The sequence below is a fragment of the Podarcis cretensis genome, assembly GCF_951804945.1.
Source record: "Podarcis cretensis genome assembly, chromosome: 9".
NCBI lineage: Eukaryota > Metazoa > Chordata > Lepidosauria > Squamata > Lacertidae > Podarcis > Podarcis cretensis.
Window position 1 is genome coordinate 25948156 of NC_137178.1, and position 18513 is coordinate 25966668.

The 18513-nt window shown below is 47.1% G+C and overlaps 1 protein-coding gene across 4 annotated transcripts in view; it reads right to left on the reverse strand.

Annotated features, from left to right (window-relative positions):
* Positions 1-1005: 1005 nt before the first annotated feature.
* PITX2 (paired like homeodomain 2) overlaps positions 1006-18513 on the reverse strand; it is a 34229-nt gene continuing 16721 nt past the window's right edge. For 3 of the 4 annotated variants that reach the window (XM_079990398.1, XM_079990397.1, XM_079990399.1), the window contains 2 exons: positions 6711-6916; positions 1006-2508 (listed from right to left, as the gene is read on the reverse strand). In XM_079990398.1, coding sequence (XP_079846524.1) covers positions 1945-2508; positions 6711-6916 — 770 coding nt within the window. In that variant the 3' untranslated portion in view covers positions 1006-1944. Of the gene's footprint in view, positions 2509-6710; positions 6917-9344; positions 9630-18513 lie in introns of all 4 variants that reach the window. The other variant, XM_079990400.1, reaches the window with a different exon arrangement.

Genomic DNA, 18513 nt, shown 5'->3' on the forward strand with positions numbered 1-18513 from the left:
CAAGCAGTTTGAGAATGAATGGGTCAATATCTCTACGCGCCCAACACAAAGAGCGCGACCTTTCCCCCTCGGCTACAGATTGCAGGACAAGCCTTCTGAAAGGAGGTGCTCCAGAACCAGCGACCCTCTCTCGGATTCCTCTGGCGGAGCTCGACGCGAGGCGCTGCGGCGCTTTTAGACACAGCAGGCTCTGGTTTCTCGGTTTCTGCTGGAGTGGTGGGGGTGATCCGTACAGGTTTAAGGAAAGAATTTCTGTTGGTTTTTGTTTTTTAACCCTCAGAAAGGAACAGATGAGAGAGAGAGCGGTAGGAGCAGACAAAGGAGAGACAGATAAGAAGATAACCTGGCCTTTTTATTGATTCAGTTGTTATTATTCGGCACAAATAAGGCAAAGTTAAACAAAGTTTAAGTCCCAGTGATTTCACTTGGATTTAAGAGCGTCGTTTAGAACTCTCCAGGAGAAGCTCTGAAGAGCAGTTGCCGGCCAGTACTGGCGCTGCTGAGGGAGGCAGAGCAATGGTCTGTTTCAGTATTCGGCAGCCACCTACGTAGCTCCTTAAGTCAACAGGACTCTGAACAGAGATGGATCGCGTTCGTGATCAGTTAGGTTAGGGCAATAACAGCAGAACCCAGCTCCTTGGGAGGAGAACGATCACCTTATGGGTACGAGCCTTGTAGAGATTGAACTTCCCACCCCCTTCCTACCTTCTTTTACACCGCCATCGACATATTTGGGCTGCAATCCTGCGCACAGCTCCATTTAACTCAGCTGGGCTTCTGTCTGAGTAGACATACACAGGACTGCACCAACAAGACTAAAAATGAAAGGCGTAGAAGACGTATTTGCTAGTAACAATGGACTTTTGTGGTTGTATATGAGCGAGGTGAGCAGGAAGGTTTCCTCCGCACACACCAGAAGGGAGGCTGGAAATCAGCAGCCGGACAATATGTGGGGATATCCCTCGATGCGCTTGAACGGATTAAAAAAAATAATCCAGACCAAACTGTATGCAGTATATTTTACTCCCATGAAAGAAAACACATTTTTTCCAATGTTGTCAGAAAAGGAAAACACTATTATACGAAATGTTATACACAGGGTATGTTTACATTGCAGTTTCAGCGTCGCCATTGCATCCACCAGAGGTACTATTCTAAAACCGATATTCACACAATGGGACTTCTTCTTCTTCTTCTTTAATAATAATAATTAATAATATGTTAGAAACATACAGTCTCGCATTTAGTATATACATTCCCTTGCTCGCAAGCGGAAAAAAAGAAAAAGAAAAGAAATCCCTAATGTCTTGTGTAACATGCTTTATTTTAAAGCCTAACTTTTAAAAACACTGTGGATATTTACTAAGAACTGCTTTTATAAAATTAATTTGACATTTCGATATATATATACATCCTTTCCCGTCATTTTTTAATTTTAATGTTAACAATGCTAAACATAAAAAATAACAAGCTTATAGGAACATTAAAATGTCATAGTATAGCGATTCAAACGTTTGTCCGTATTTTATATATATTTATAATATATGTCCTTGTAGATGTTGGAAATACTTTTTTCTTCTTCAGTGAAAGGTAGCAGGAGAACATCCTTTGAAAACAAAGGTACTCGCTAGTTTCAGTGGTATCTCTTGTGCCTCTCCCTAACCCTTCTCTTTCTGGTTTACATTTTGTCTCAATTCCGAAGTCACTCCGCTGTTTCCATCTCCCGTTCCATTAGTGCCCATTTACTTTGGATTCGAACGTTCAAGTCCTTTGATTGCGGAAGCGAGGCCTCCTCCCTCGTCCATTCAGAATTGTGCGCCTGCTTGTTCCTGTGTCTCTGGGTTTTGTTTTTTTAAATGGGTGGGGGGGAGTTGTTTGTTTTCTGAACGCAACCACAACAACAACAAAACAAGGGACGAAAGGCAGCAGGCCTTCCTGTCTCTCTCACACAGGCCTGTCCACAGCGTACTGGCAGGCGCTCAGATTGGAGGCCGGGTTCTGGACGCTGGCGTAGCCGAAGCTGGAGTGCTGCTTAGCTTTGAGTCTCAGGCTCGCCAGGCTAGAGTTACACGTGTCCCGGTAAACGTAAGGAGGGGTCGGCGGGGCGTAAGGGCAGGCGGGTGTGGGCACGGCCGAGTTGAGGGAGGGGTTGCTCAGGTTGTTCAAGTTGTTCAGGCTGTTGAGGCCGGAGCCGGGCACGCCGGTGACCGCCGAGGGCACCATGCTGGAAGACATGCTCATGGACGAGATGGAGTTGGGCGGCGAGAACATGCTCTGCGACGAGAGCGGGTTGACGTTCATGGAGTTGAAGAAGGGGAAGCTCTTGGTGGAGAGCGACGCCGACGTCAGGCCCTTGGCGGCCCAGTTGTTGTAGGAATAGCCCGGGTACATGTCGTCGTAAGGCTGCATCAGCCCGTTGAACTGCGGCCCGAAGCCGTTCTTGCACAGCTCCGCCTGCTGATTCCGCTCGCGTTTCCGCCACTTGGCCCGGCGGTTCTTGAACCAAACCTGCAATGGAGGGGAGCGACGGGTGAACGGGAAGGGGGTGGGGAAAACAAAACAAGGAGAAGGGGGGGGGGAGAGAAAGCCGGTCACTGTAGGGAAGGCAAAGCAGACCCGCGCGCCGCGCAAGCATCTCCAGAACTTTGAGGAGGACACCAATAATGTCCTTCTCCTGGAGCCCTGGGGCTCCAGCAACTTTGGGGTACAGCATGAAGGGTAGAGGGAAGTCTAGAATCCAAGAAGAGCCTGCTGGATGAGACCTAGCCTAACGTCCTGTTCCCACAGCGGCCTTCCACCACGCACAGTTGGCTCTTAACACCTCTCCCCCCAAACACACACTACTGCTGGGGAGTCGTGAAGCACTTTCCACGTACAAACTCGCACTGAACCATAAACGGGACGGTTTTGAAACAAAGCTGCAAAACGTCTAAGCCTGCTGCCTTGAAAAGTAATAACGCCATCAGACACAATTTGGGCGGAGAAAAAACGCTGAGGAGGGGAGCCTGCAGAGATGCCTATGTTTATCTTCCAGAAATCTAACATGGGGAAGGAAGCACCCCACAAAATGCACTTATGTCTCAACCTGCCCCGCCCCATGTTTTTTCCCCTTCCTGATGCTGCCACTGCAAATCATTGGAGACTCGTTTACGATCCTATGGATTCTTCTGTACTCTTACAGAGATTAGTTGGAAGACATTGGGAATTGCTTCCCAGTTCCCAGAAAACACGTATAGGGGCCGACCTTGTGGCTGCCAGTCCAAGTTTATTGACTTGGGAATCATCTCTATTGACCCCCGGTGCCACTTACTTTCCGGTCAACGTGCATCGCATCGGGGTCTACGGTTGGAACCCAGAGGCCCTCAGAGGGGCTTGCACCCAGAAAACATGCGCAGGATCCTCAGGTCTACATTCTTGCTTGGGTCTCTCTTAAATCGGGGATACTAACTCCCGAGTAAATCTGTTAAGGCTAGGGCACCAGAAACCGAAGCATAAGCCGGTCTTAAGAGCATTGCCCCCCCCCCTTCTTTCTTAGCACGTTTTACAGCCTGATAAAGCAATTTACAGTGGCGGTGGGAGCATATTTGATCCCGCATGCACTGGAGCTACGCAATAGATCCCCGTTGTTTCTCCTTGGAGCGCCGGCCTCATTCCTTTCAGAGGGACGAAAAACGCTTAACTGGGCCCTGGCTGAAGCTGCTTTTGAATATCTCCACCTATATATGACAAAATATCTCTTGTAGTGCAAATGTTCGTGTCATTCATCACAGGCTTTGACGCCCGGCCAAGGAAACGTCCTATATATTATCTATCTGCCGCTTTGGTTTCTGCTCGCTTGTAGGTGGAATCTTTCATTCGGTTCGCACTCCATTCATTTTGTTGTTCAGGGAGATCGCGAACAAAGGGGATGGGCTCCTTCCCCCTCCTCCACCTTTCAGTTTCCCCCTCCCTCGATTTCCGACAAAGAAAGAAAACACTGAGTTTGCACCGAGAATCCAACTTTTAACCACCTCAGCCCTCTTTCCCAAACCGAGGAACAGAATGCATTTTTAATCCCATCGATATCTCCTCTCTAGAAACAAGACGTAGGAACAATAATAATATTTTTGAAATAAAAATAACTGGGCAAGCCGTCATAAATCTTTACCTCAACAGCTTGTTAAAGGGACCAGTCCCTTTCATGTGCTAATCGCCAGTAAAGCTAAACCACGTCCGCCCCATCTTGTCCTCTGCTCGTTTGGCAAAGTTGCCCTTTTCACTACGTGTTAAAGGGCAACAGCCTCCGCCGCGCAGACAATGGCGAAGGCGTGTGTCTCGCTCCAATCCACATCCCGCCGCCTGATTTGCCAGTCGGCCGCCTGCAAAGTTATTATGTGGATTCGAACCGTCGCGGGGCAATTCCCGTTCTGTTTACACAGCCCGTGTTTTACGTTGCAAATCTCCCTTTCGACCTCGCCGTTCGCTCGCAGACGCCTAATAAAACCCAATACCCAGCGCCCGTGAATACCACCACTTTCCCCCAAACATAACACGCTACATTCCCCAAAGCACATGCACGGCCGTCTCCAGGTTTCAAAGAAGTGGGGAAAATAAACCTGTAAATGGGGGAGGGGAATTGTTCACCTCTCCACTGCCAGCGTTTTCAAAGTCATATTTTTAAAACGTTACAGGCCAGCACATTTGCAGGAGGGACTTGAGGGCAAGCTGACACTCCCCCCCCCCCCCGCCAAACACAAAAGCGCAAGCTTCTTATAGAAAAAGAGCCAGTTTTTCTACAATCGCATTTCCGCATAAACTGACCTAGTTGCATCTCCCCACCCCCCTTAGAGACTGCTCTCCTATGCATCCTCACTGGGGAGCAGGCCACCCCAGCAGGCCACTGCGAGTTCTTCCCCAGTAAAACCACGGTTTGTAGAGAATCGCAAACCCCACTAAACCCAACACACCCACACACACCATGTAGGTAGCTTTGTTGATTTATTACAAAAAAATAAATAAATCAATAAATCTCAAAGCCACGGTATGGTAAAAACCTTAATTAGGCCTAACCAAAATGTCACAAAGTCGTGAGTGCGCTTACTTGCTTAGAAGTAAGTGCGGCAGATTTCAATAAAATTAAGCTCCTTTTGTTTTCGAGAGGGGAGGACTCTAAAGATAGGGCAGGAGGCTCCATCGGCTTAAATCTAGACATTTTCGTTTAAATGCGCGGCTATTGAATAGACACCCAGACTGAATTGAGTCAACAGCCAACACAACCAGATTCCTCTGTGTCCCTTTAGATTTTTTTTTAATTACTCCTTGTTTATTTCCACTAAGCAGCTGAGCCCAAACTCTACAGACTCCCATATTTTTTAATTAAAATCTCTGGGATTTGTTTATTTCCAAAGCATTGTAGCAAAAACTGATTCCTCCAATGAATGCAACATTTCGCATTTCGCATTGGTCTAATCCAAGACCCCAATTTAAATTTTAGTTTATATATATATATATATATATATATATATATATATATATTAAAGCATTATTATTTTTGCGCTGTTTACACCCAAGTCCTAATCGCATTTACTTGAGAATACGAAACAGAGATATGAACGGGACCTACACTAACTTAGGTACCAGGCGGTTTTTATTTTTTAAAAACGCTCTGATTCCCTACACACTTTCTTGGGAGTAAGTCTTGTTGACTACAAATGTCGTTATTCCACGTAACATTTGTATGGGAAGGCTTCCACACTTCTAACCAAAACAAACATGGTTTACATTTGAGAAGGAGGCGGTCTTATTTTCTGTTTTATGTATTTATTTGTTGTTGTTTTTTAAAGAGAGTAAGCAACACGCTGAACATCCCCGCTCCTAGTTTCATGGATTGCGCTGGGACTTTCTTTAATCTCCTCAAATCTCCTGGCCTCATAGCAATCCTAACGGGATTACTCTAAAGTAATTTAGCCACCAATTGCAGTTCTAAAGCTCTTTGCAAGCCGGCTAGGAGGGGGATATGCCAAACTCAAAAGGTTTTAAAGGCCCACCGAGTTGCAACTTACTATCCCTACAGCGCGAAGCTTGTATGAGGACACCAGCACTGCCTCCCTTTTCATGGGACTTTCTTCCATATATACAGACTTGGGGCTGTGATCTGGGTTTCTCCCCACTTTGATTTCCCGAAGACGGGACTGCACGATTCTGCTGCGTTTTAGCACTCTGATCGATCCATCAATCTTGGCAAGAAAGGGGTGGCGTGGGTGGGGAGAAAGCCACCGTTGTTGTGAAACCTGAGGGTGCTTGGGGCGAGCGAGGGGTGGGGAGAGAGATGGAAGAATGCAAGGAAGGGCAAGTTTTGGGTGCATTCGATGGAGTCAGAGGCCTCGTGTGTTGCGCATCTCGGGCTGCTGCGCACACGTCGGAGCCTGCCCCGGGAAGCTTTCTTGGCGACGCTTCCCATAAAGTACACATCCAGTTCAGAACACGCCGCACAGCCATCCATCATATTCGGAGAAGATGGCAGCCTGCCTCGGCCCGAGAGGGAAGCAGAGAGGCGCTGCGCCTGGGCCAAAGCCCGCCTCGAAAAGGAGGCCAAATCGAAAGTGGCGCCTTCCCTGCGCCAGCCAAGCTACTCAGGTTCGTTCGCCTCGGCTGCTGCCTCTTCCAAAGGGCCCCAACATACCCATATTCACGCACACAGAACAAAGCAGATCTCTCGGGGCTCCCCTTACCCTGACTCTGGCCTCGGTGAGGTTGGTCCAGACGGCGATCTCCTCCCGAGTCGACATGTCCGGGTAGCGGTTCCTTTGGAAAGTGGCCTCGAGCTCCTGGAGCTGCTGGCTGGTGAAGTGCGTCCGCTGCCGCCGCTGCCGCTTCTTCTTGGACGGATCCTCGGCGCCCGCGTCCTCATTCTTGCTGGGCTGGCTTTTGTCTTTTTCTGCAAAGGAAAAGGCAGTCGCGGGTCAACAGGCTGGCGCGGATTGGGATTCGGGGGGCGGGGAGAAAAAGGGCGGGCGGAGGGAGAAGGGGATCAGCCCAAGCGCTCCGCGGCCCCGCTGAACCGGTCCGCGGCCCGCAGTCGGCGCTCTTCCCAAGGCGGTTGAGCCGTAGTAGCCGTGGGAGGGGGGGGGGGTCGTTGCGAACCGGCGGAGAAACACGCGGTTCTAAGCGCACTTGTTTTGAAGCCAGTCAGCCTAATCGGAACGCAGGGTATTTACTTCCATAGATTTTATTTTATTTAAAGATCTAGCTGTGAACAAGCCCAATCCAAAAGCTGATCTCCTAAAACTGAAATACAAATAAAGGCTACGGAAGTAGTTTCTTTGGAAGCAATGAGGTTTGAGCTGAAATAAACGCGCTTAGGATCCGAATGAAACACACACACACCAAATAAAGGAAAACCCAAGGCCATAAACTGAAAAGTAACCGTGCTTCGGACTGAAAAGTCAGGCTGTGTCCTCCGGCTCTATTGAAAACGTTGCCACTTATATCCCAGGAGTTAGGTTTTAGAATGTAGATCGACTTCAATCCAAGTGCTTCCTTTTAAAAGTGTGCACCAATACGAGATTAATACAGCAAATCTGAAGGCCACCTTCTTACGCACACGGAAGTCCTTCCCTGATGTCACGGAAAGCTTTCCCCCCTCACACCACAAGAAGTATGGGACTGTGATTCAGGATTGCCCTAAATTAATTCCAGTTGAGCGTTACACCTAGATGCATTCGTTATATGTAACAGGTATAAATACCTCTTGCACTGACAGTACACGCTGTGCAGCTGCAGACTTCGTGTATATTGCATATGTATCAATACAGCTGTGTGCACATGCACATCTTTAAAATCGAACAGGCTCTGCATTTACTGAGGCTCTCCTCCGAAATACCTACAAAGATTGCAGCAATACTGGTGTACTATGCTACATCGTTCTTCTGTACAAGTCTACTCTGGTGCTGATTCACGGATCAAGCATTCAGAAATTATGCTACAATAATGTGTCCTAAATCGGTGAGTCGGTCTAACTTCCACTCACATTGCATGGTATTCGGCCAAATTTTACTCTGAGTAGATCTATTGAAATCCATGGCCGAAACAAAGGCATGTTCATTCATTAAAGTGGGTCTGCTCGCAGTAAAACTTATTTTAATGCCACCCATTGCAGTTAATGAGAGTGTGAAGTCTCTTTAAAGATGGAACATATTTTCTTAAGTAAAGATGTTTATCTCAAAGTTGTTGGGATGGCCCCATTAAGTCCAGTGAAGACCCCTACATTCTCGCTCATGGTGATAGTTGCAGTCTCTGTAGCACATAGGACTACAATTCCTGGGCATGTTTTCATTAAGGCAAATATCATTTATTTTAATCGGACATGTTTACTTCCGAGTAACCATGGGTAGGATCGGGTTGGATGAAGATATATGTCATTGCATCCTCGGTCAACACTTAAATTGAAGTAGCCGATCCTCCAGGCTCCACTCAGTTTAACGGAACAGTCCTAGATAGGTGTACTTCGGATTGCAATCAAACAGCCCAATCCTAAACACGCTTACTCAGAAGCAAGTCCCAGTGTATTCATCTAGGACTGGCTGGTTGAAGTGCGCCCCTAAAGAAGCAGTTTAACAGCCCATGCACGTTTACTCAGAAGTAACTCCCATTGATTCGAGTCGAACTTACTCCCAAGCAAGCGTGTAAAGGATCCTTTGACACCACGATCTTATGCATATTTCACGGAATCCAATCCTACTACATTAAATTAGACTCACTGGAAGGAAACCACCAGGGATAGATGGAAATCCATGGGCAAATCTGAGCTCTCTTTCCCCCCAGGATCCTCAGGGTTCCTATACAGTACCTTTATTGGAATTAAATTTCACCTAGAACTTCGACTACATTTGTACTAGATGCAGTAAGTGCTGTTATATAGAGAGCCCGCTTGTTTGTTTTTAAATACATTTCAGAGTGACAGGGTCAATCACCGCTCTTTTACTGAGATGGTCTGGCTAAATCATGACGGAAACTTCATTCCAGTTACAAGCCCGGGTTCTGCTGCCTTTACTGCTAGGTTTCTATCTCTCAGTGACAAATGCCTGGATTTGCCGGGCGTGTGTGCAACTCTTCTACTTCCCCGCGCACCCGCTGTTTCCCGACAGAAAACGAGAAACCCAATGTCTCCCAGAATCTAGCTACAAAGGCAGTGCCATCCGCAATTATATTTCCATTCCCTTCTCCTTCTAATCCCTCACTATGCGTCCCCAGCACAGGACTGGGACACCGGTTTAATCCCCCAAGACTCTGTACTGATAATCAGAATAACGAGATGGTGTGGCGAGGGAAAGCGAAGCAGCGTGGAGCCGGCGGAGAACCCTTACCTGCGGCCTCGGGGCTAGAGGTGTCGGAGATGGTGTGCACCTCCAGCCGGTGCTTGGCAGAATCCAAGGCCGAGCGCGGCTGGCCGGGGGTCAGGGCTGAAGCCATGACCAGGGCCGGCTGGTGGTGGTGGTGGTGGTGGCAGGAGGAGGAGGAAGAGGCGGAGGAGGAGGTGGAGGAAGCGGAGGAAGGGGAGGTGGAGCAGCACAGTTTATTCCCGGCTACCAGCCGCTCCAGTCTCAGCGGCTCTTTCAAGCAGTTCATCGGGCTGCGGGAGCCAGCCCGAGCTGCCGGGGGCTGCACACTGGGTGTGGATGTGCGCGCTACGTGTGTGGACAGAGGCGCAGCCCTCGGCGCGGGAGACGCGGCCGGAGAAGCTCCTCCGCCGCCTCCTTGTCAGTTTCACTGTGTCAGTTTCACTTCTCCCGCAGCAGGCAGCCCTGCTCGGCTCTCAAGGCGACGCTGCTGCCCCCCGCCGTCGCTGCCCTCCTCCTCCACCTCCTCCCGACGGGCGGCCGCCCCGTCGCATGAGCCTCTGCGGGTGAAAGCAGGAGAAACCCCGAAGAAGAGCGAAGGCACCCTCAGCCGTAGACTCCCGCGGCGGACCGCGCCGACCATGAATAAATCACCAGGCTGCCGACGGACTCGCGGGCCGGGCCAGAGTGACAGGCGCAGGTCGACTGTATTAGATCCAAGGCGTGGGCGGCTGCTGCAAGAGCAGGAGCCTCGACGGTCAGCTTTGCCTAGCTACGCAAGCCCCTCTCGGTCGCTGCACGTCTCCCCTCGCTCCGGTCTACCCAGCCAGGCGAGCGACGGACCCTGAGCAGCTCAGCAGCTTCCCTGTTTGCCTAACAACTTAAACCCAGAGGCGGCCTTCCCGGGGCGATGATATCACCCGGCCCCCTTTTCTGCCCTCCCTCCTGCCTCCCCCGCGTCCTAGACTCGCGGCTGAGACTCGGAGTGACGCACGCCGCGGCCAATCAGGAGGCGCTACGCCCCGGCGAAGGCTATAATAAGACCACCCTATCAGAAACTTAGGGCAGGGCTAAATTAAAAGTCTTGCTCTCTTGTCTCTCCCCCCCCCCCACCGCTCTTCCAGTCAGGTCTGCTCTCAAAGGCTTGCATTGCAAGGGAGCAAAGTGGGGTGTTAGAAAATAAGAACGGGGAAAGTCGTCTCCGATGGAAGCAATATTATTATGATTATTAACAATCGCAATTTTATTCTGATGGCGTTTGCAATTTGCAGAACGCTTTCCAACTCTTACTTTTTTAAAATATCAGGAGACAGCTAGATGTGCCCCGAAAATAACTTTGATAAAATGGCTAGGAAACCGACACCTAACTCTCCGGGAGAGACAGTTTTTGCTGCATTGAGAAGACTCTTTATCCAGCCTCGGAAGATTCGTTTCAACGATTCAGAAAATAAATCGCACTTTAAGGAGAAAATCTTAAAAAATAAATGCGCCACCAAGCCAATGGCAAGCCTTAAAAGCAGACTTGCCGGCTGGAAGCGTGAGGAAAGCACATCTCTTAAGACGGCAAGCGTCTGAACAGCTCGCAGTCACGAATGAAAAAGTACTCGGGAAATATGCCATGTTCACTGACACAAAACACGATCGTTTAAAATTGCCATTTTGGAAAACGTGAATTACTACTAGTCCAAAGTAAGATATATATCGAGAGACGGCCAGTTTTTCAATTGTCTATACATACCACCCACAGAATTTGAAAGGGCGATATATAAACGTAATAAAAATATATACATGAATGCAAATTTTCATTCAAATTCAATACTTTTATTTTTTTAAAAAAATCAAAGAACCCATTAAACCATATTTCTATTTCATATTTTGTAACTCAGTCCTAAACATATTAATTTGCAAACCAATTATTGGGGAAAAGTTGGGAGAAAGTCCCGTGAGAAGTCCAACGTGCAATAACATCGCGCGGTCGGTCCCATCATTTTCTTTATTTTCAGTTAAAATAACCCCCCAAATTAATTTATCATCCGGTTATTTTAATATGCCAATATAATGTCATCCATACATTTCTTCAAACGCAATGGGGGACGGACGGACTGGAGAAGACGACCCTATATATATATATAATTTAAACAATGTAAATTATGTTAAGTGAAAACCATATAAATAGACTATACGATCGATATGCTAGGTTAAATTTGATCCTTGTTTAAACTCTGATTTCAGGCACTAACAGAACCCCACCACAAGTCTCACGGTGGATTCCTTTGGTACGTAACCCCAGGTAAGCGCTATTTAAAACCGTGGGAGCCCCTTCCCAATAAATGTATTCAGAATTCATTCTTTACTATCGCATCCCCAATAAGGAAAACTTCCGTTCCTTCTTTCTCCCAGAATTATTTTCCCCACACGCACAATGTCACATTTTTGCCATGACGATAAAAGGACTTTGATATATTCTTACGCACAAGAATATATGTCTATCCATCTATCTGTATTAGAGCGAGAGAGAAAGTTAGGTTAATTAAGACAATTCAGTTCAAAAAATGCCCTTATATGAGCTTCCTATTGCGCTCTGCATGCGGGATTTGCTAATATTCTTCGGGTTTGGTTTTTTTAAAGTGTGACAATATAGTACAATCTTTGTTGGATCGAAAACAGAATCGTTGGAAACAGAATTTTTCTTAACCAAGCTGGGGGGGGGGGATCCTTTGCTTGGCCAGAATGCCCATTTAGATCAGAGATTCCCGAGAGAGGACGGAGGCTGTTATACCGACACAGGAAGAGAGAATTAACCCAATTAACCCCAATAGTTAGAAGATGATAGAAAACACATCCGATCTAGTGGATCCCTCAGTGTTACGCACTTTGCCAAATTTCTCCCTAGCCCCAAGAATCATCTAAGCACTGCATACATAGAACAGATCACAATCTTGCGCTCCCACATTCGTTAATACGAAATAACTACCTCTCTTGACTCCATATTCGCAGTTATCAACTCTGAATACTCCCGAGTAGAAGTACTCCTTTGCCATGGTTTAATTTTCCTGAGGGCCACGGCGAGGTTGAAGCTTCCATATGGTATCGCTAAAACCCGCCTTAGCTCATCTCAGAAGGCTTTTGGACAAGCTAAGGCGCAGTTGGTCCAAATGCCTCCATTCTCCAAGTTGTGGAGATAAAAAGCACCCAGCTTGGCTGAGAGGGGGACTCTGCAAACCATCCCCAATATCACCACCACCCTCCTCCAAACTAATGGTGGTCTTCTGGATTCTCTGCTTCCATCTCATCCCTCCTCATTTCGCTTCGAGACCGCTAAACTAGTCTGCGTATTGTTTTAGCAGTCTGTTGGTAAAGAAGGTCAAATTAATTTACATTCTGCTCATTATCCCGGTGTTTAAATGACGTGGTTTATCCCTGCGATTTGACAAAGGCGCTCCCTCTCTGTCTCTCCCCTCCACCGCTTTCCTTAGACCCCACTGCGTTTCGATGGAGACAATATTCTTACATTTGTAGTGGATTTTAATCTGATAAGACTCTAATTTCCTTAAGTCTTTTAAATAGGGGTTTTTAAACGATTCTAGCCGTTTTCTTATTGAATTTCCTCTAATTCCCCCAAGATCATAAAGTATATGTGTAAAGTAAATAGTTTTTCCCACAGCACCGGCAGCAGATGACCTATAAGTAAGTCAATAAGAATCCAGCGCCTTTCTGCACAATTTGTTTACTAATCATATCCCGGTTTCTGCTTAACCTCCCGGGGGCGACTGGGGGGTTCACACTCCACGCAAATCCCCTGAGGCCCTTCTGAATCAATGGAAGCCGTTGCAGGAGGCAACCAGCCACTCCAGACGCGGCGAGCGAGGATGGGAACGCGAGACCCACCCTGGGAGACAGGGCGGAAGCTTCCTCCACCTTCGCTGCAAAGCAAGCTGGATGGGATTGGGGAGAGAGAGAGGAAGGAAATGGACGGTGGCCTGGAATGTCTGTTCCCATATAGACAAGATCAGCACTTTGATCCCGTTTCAACAAATTCGAAATGCTACCCCCCTAAAGCGGATTACAGCCCCTCCTTCCCCTCTCGACAAGATCCATCTCAAGTGCAGTATGCTAGCCATGTCTACCTGTCAGTAAGTGGGGCTTACTCTCAGGAAGAGTTGCTATAGGACTGCAGCCTCTTAACCCGAAAATATATTCCGTGTGTAGATGCGCAGTTAAAAAATGCGTTAAGGAATCATTCACCCGCGTTTTAAACAAGCAAAAAATATGCACCTTGCTCCTGGAGTTCAGAAATCATAAAGATATACAAACACAAGCGAAGAGTTTGGCTAATGGACCTTATATGTCCAAAAGATGGCGATTAGGATATGCTCAGGTGTTTGGGGTATCTTTTCTATCCGTTGCAATTTCGTATACCTCCCTAAACACCTTTGCTTGGCATGGGAGGTCAGAGGAGAATTTGTGTGCTCTGAGCTAAAGTAAAGAGAAGTGCGTGTATTTTGGTGTAATGTAGAAGACAATGATTAGCCGCATAAAAACAACAACCTAACCCTAAACAAAATTGTTAGGAAGCAAATCCCACTGATTTCGATGGAACTGCCTTCCAAGAACCTTCAAGTGCAATCAATGGGAACTTCCAAGTCAATGTGTTTAAAATGGGTCAAAGCGGGATTAACTGTTCTGATAAGTAAACTACCGAATGAGACCTAGGCAGATTGCAAGGAACATGTGGGATGTTGTGTGACTATCTGGGCGTTTCCCTAAATGAAAACTGCCCAGGTTTCGTCTTGCTGGGATAGTTAGGGATGCACCTTCTCCGGGACTTATCTGGGAGATTCTTCCATGCTAGGCCTTAGATGCTAGCTCTACTCAAAAGTCTTGGGGTGGGGAGGTGTGTTCTGGAAAAGACCGAGGAAAATAAATGGGGTGTGTGAATCGATAGAGAATTCATAAGTAACAATATTAAAGAGAAACAAAATTAAACATAAAGACTAAAAAAATATAATGTGTCATAGCGTTTGCATGACTCACAAATCACCCACCGACCAAGGTGAATTACCCTCTCCGAGAATGTACCTGTCATAGCCGCAAACAAAGATGTCTTATGCTGAGTCAGATCATTGCTCCATCCAGTCCAGGACTGTTTACTTTCTAGGGTTTCAGGCTTTCACACCACATGCTACCTGAAACCTTCTTCACGTAAGCAGTGCTCTGCCACTGAGGCACGGTCCATCCCCAGCTGTGGGCAAGATCTAAAGTGGTACCTCCAAAAGGAACATGTGAAAATCCCTGGTGAACCAGGCCACTGGCCCATCTAGTAGGGTAGCTTGTTCAGGCCAACCAGATGCCTGCTGGAAGTCTGCAAGCAGGACCTGAGCGCAACAGGACCTTCCCAGCAGCTGATATTCCCAAGCATCCTGCCTCCGACAGAGGAGGCAGAAGATGACCATTGTGGCTCATAGCCACTGGCAACTTTATCCTCCGTGAATTGATAGCCGTTTAAAGCCATCCAAGCTGGTGGCCATCACTACAACTTGTGGGCCGCTCTCTCTAGATAAGGAATCCGGACAAGATCTGCAGGGGCTTATAGGGGACATCGTGCTTCCGTATGGGAGGCTTCTGGGACAGAAAAGTGTGTTTTTCGCGAGAGGTGTGTGGGACCACTTTCCTTTTATCCAATGCTAGCTCAGGGCCTGTCGGTCGGCAGAGTTTTGTTTTGCAGTTCAGACTGGCCAAAGCCAACCTTTGGTTTTCGAAAGAGAAAGGAGACCACTCTTACGCTAGAAAGAGCGAAGCTGTTCTGATTTCTTAAACTGCTTTGTTCATCCGACCAACCCAACAAAATCTGCCCTCTCCCGAGTCCCACACCATTCCTTGCACTCCGAGTTGTTTATCGCTCTATTCCTGAGCAGGACGTGAAAGCGGGGGCGGAGGAGGCAGTCCAATATTCGCTTGAACGTATTTCCTGGTGAATGTGCGTAAGATTGCAGCCCAAGGCAGGAACAAGGCGGCGTTTTCTTGCGCTACCACCAGCCCCCTCCATAAACTAGGACTTTCTTGCACAAGACCCATCAGACATTGCTCAAGTCCCATTCCTGGCAATGAGCAGAGTTCAGGATAATTTCCCGATGGCCGTTGCGTCGGCTGCAATCCTATACATTCTTACCCTTTTGAGTCAACAGATATAGGGTGGGTTTCTTTAAAGTAGGAACATCTTGTGGCCTTGGATGCAACAATGTCCAGCAGTTGCACGTTGTGCTTAGCAAATGATCCATCCAGTTCTACAAGTTTACCCTCGTTTCTACTGTTCCAACCCGCCTTCATCATCGACTGCCATACCCGACTGAATTACTTGACTCTTTAACAGCAAGAAGGAAATGACTACTGCTTGCCAAGTACAACGCTGACAGTTTTAAATAAATTTGGGGAAACCAGGGTGCGTTCCTTGCTTTGTGGCCAGCGAAGACTCACATCCATCCATCCATCTATCCATCCATCCATCTAAATGGCCATTCAAACGCTGAACTCGAAACGGGAGTCTGTTTAGATCTCACCTCTTCATCTGGTGACAATCTTTGCCTTATTAAATTAAATATTCCCTCACCACCGGTTGATAATCAAGGGGTCTGTCTCGCACCCTCTTCCAAGCGCTACATTTTGGGAACCACGTTGTTTCTTGGAAACAAATCTCATACTTTCAGTGATATTTCAATGACACTTCGCTTTTCTAGGATTCTTATAACCATAGCTAAGTGATAACCAATGGTATTCTTAAGCGACTGTGGTTAATAAACCGCACAAGAGACAACGTCCCCTATGTTTCAAAGAAGCAAAAAGCCAATTTAAAAATCCAGAGTAAATTCAGGTATAGGAGAGACTTAGCCCCCCAGAATCAGCCGATCATTTTGAAGCAGAAGCTACGCTCCAATAAGGCAAGCATTTCGCCATAAAGGGATGCATAGCTAAACTGAAGTGTTAGGATTTAAACCGGATTAGTTCCATTGATTCGGCTTAAAGTCTAATACTACGTCTTAACCGGTTTGTGGGTTGAGTTCTCTAATAGACAATAGAATTATCCTGAAATGATTCCTATGGGTTTCCCTATACTTTACAAACGAAGATCGCCAGAAATCACTAAGCAAAGGTTCCAGTATCAGGATTCTGAGTTGTTGTAGTTCTTAATTGATTAACCAATTAGGAATAGAGTTATGGAATCAAGGTATAAGAGGATACAAGAGGAGCCCCGTTGGATCAGAACAAAGGCCTGCTCAGACCACCATTCTCTATCCCTCAGCGGCCAGCTAGGTGTTTATAGGAAGTGCCTAAGCAGGACCTGAGCGCCAGAGCCCTCCATTAACCGCTGTTCTTCCCAGCCGTCTTTTCCTGGAGGTGAGATATCATTTAGCCATCGCGACTATAGCAGCAGGCATCACTTCAACAGGTTGGAGACGAACACAACGTTTGCACCTTTGAAGAAACAAGAGGGAAGAGAATACCAGAATACCAGGAAGGATCTGCCAGAATCTTTGACGCCATGGGGCCTAAACGCTTCCAGAGCGATTCAAAATTGTCTACAATTGTCCCACCCACCCCGCTCTGCCTCCAGAGAGCCCACTTGAAATCTGAAAAGACTGTAGCGAAGGAAGCGCAAGACGGTACTTGGTTCTCCTTTCTTTCTCTCACCCCTCATTTCCTTGGTCCATTCATACTATCAGGGCTACTGGAATTGCTGCTGCTACTACTAGAACAACATCCTAAACAAACAAATGGAATAAATATTCTTAAGGATAATACTGAAATGGAATGCGATTTGTTTGTTTGTTACATTTATCTCTCTCCCTTCAGTCCAAGGGAGGCCACTGCCACCAATGAGAAGAATTATTAAATAGAATAAATGCCGCTACTACTGTTGCTACTGTTACGACGACGACGACAACCACTTGGTGTTAGTTGTTGTTGTTGTTGTTATTATTATTATTATTATTATTATTATTATTTTGAAATATATTGGATCAATAAAAGGTTATCGTTACCTTGATATTTAGTGGTCATCCCACCCAAACGGGCTTTTTATCTCACAACAGCCTTGTGAGGTTGATCGGACCGATTGGCTCAGAGTTGCCCGATAACCTGCATCTCTACTGTGTGGCTGCAACCTTAGCCACACACAGTGGGTCTCGGAGGCATTGGTTATTGGAGTTCCTCCCCGCCTGGTTTCCTGCTTCTCTCGCTCCAAAGTCTGTTTAAGAAGAAGCCTTACGTGTCCGCAGGCATGTTCCCCTCTGCCACTCTCAGGATGCCAAATATCACGCTCTTTGCGCTCAGAAAAGTTCAACACAGATTGGTTGACCATCTGAACCCTAAACGGAGTCCATTGACTTCCCTCTGGAACGTGTGTGCACCAACCTGGTGGGACGTGCGGACTTCCTCTTCAGTCTGCCAGAGATGGCTCACATCTCTGTCCAGCATAGTGTCCAACCTTAACACACGGAGGGCGCTGTAGGTATTTTCGAATGGAGTTCAATCACATACCGGCAAAATATGGTTGCGCAATTAGAGTTGGACCCAAACTCCCCATCCCCAAAAAAGACGGGACTTCCAAAGGAAGCGACGGAGAAATGCACTGGAGAGTGTGGGACAGGCAGCGTGATGCAGTGGTTAGAGTCTCGAACTAGGAGCTGAGAGGCCAGTGTTCAAACCCCCAACTAGCCATGAAACTCACTAGGGTGACCTTGGCTCAGCCACTGCCTCTCAGTCTGACCCACTTCACAGGGTTCTTGTGAGGATCATATAGGGAAAGGGAAGCCACCTCGAACCCCCTTGGAGGAAACGGGGTCTATAAATGCAAGAAATTATTAATAATAATAATAATAATAATAATAATAGTAGTAGTAGTAGTAAATTGATGCAACGTTGTCTAATCTTCTCTCATACAAATCACTGTGGATGCTCGCTAAATAGGCAACGTCGTCTAACCTTCCCGCAAACAAATCAAGATGAACCTTCGGTAAGCAAGTCGTGGGGAACTCCGCCCCAACAACTGAGTTCATCTCAGATGTTTTGAAATGGAGATGTAGAAATCAGGAGCACACCTGCTCACTCAACCTCAGGCCATTGCATCCAGCACCTAAAATATGTAATAGTATTCAGGTTTCTTAGAACTTGAACGAGGTCCCCCACTTTCTTTCTTTTT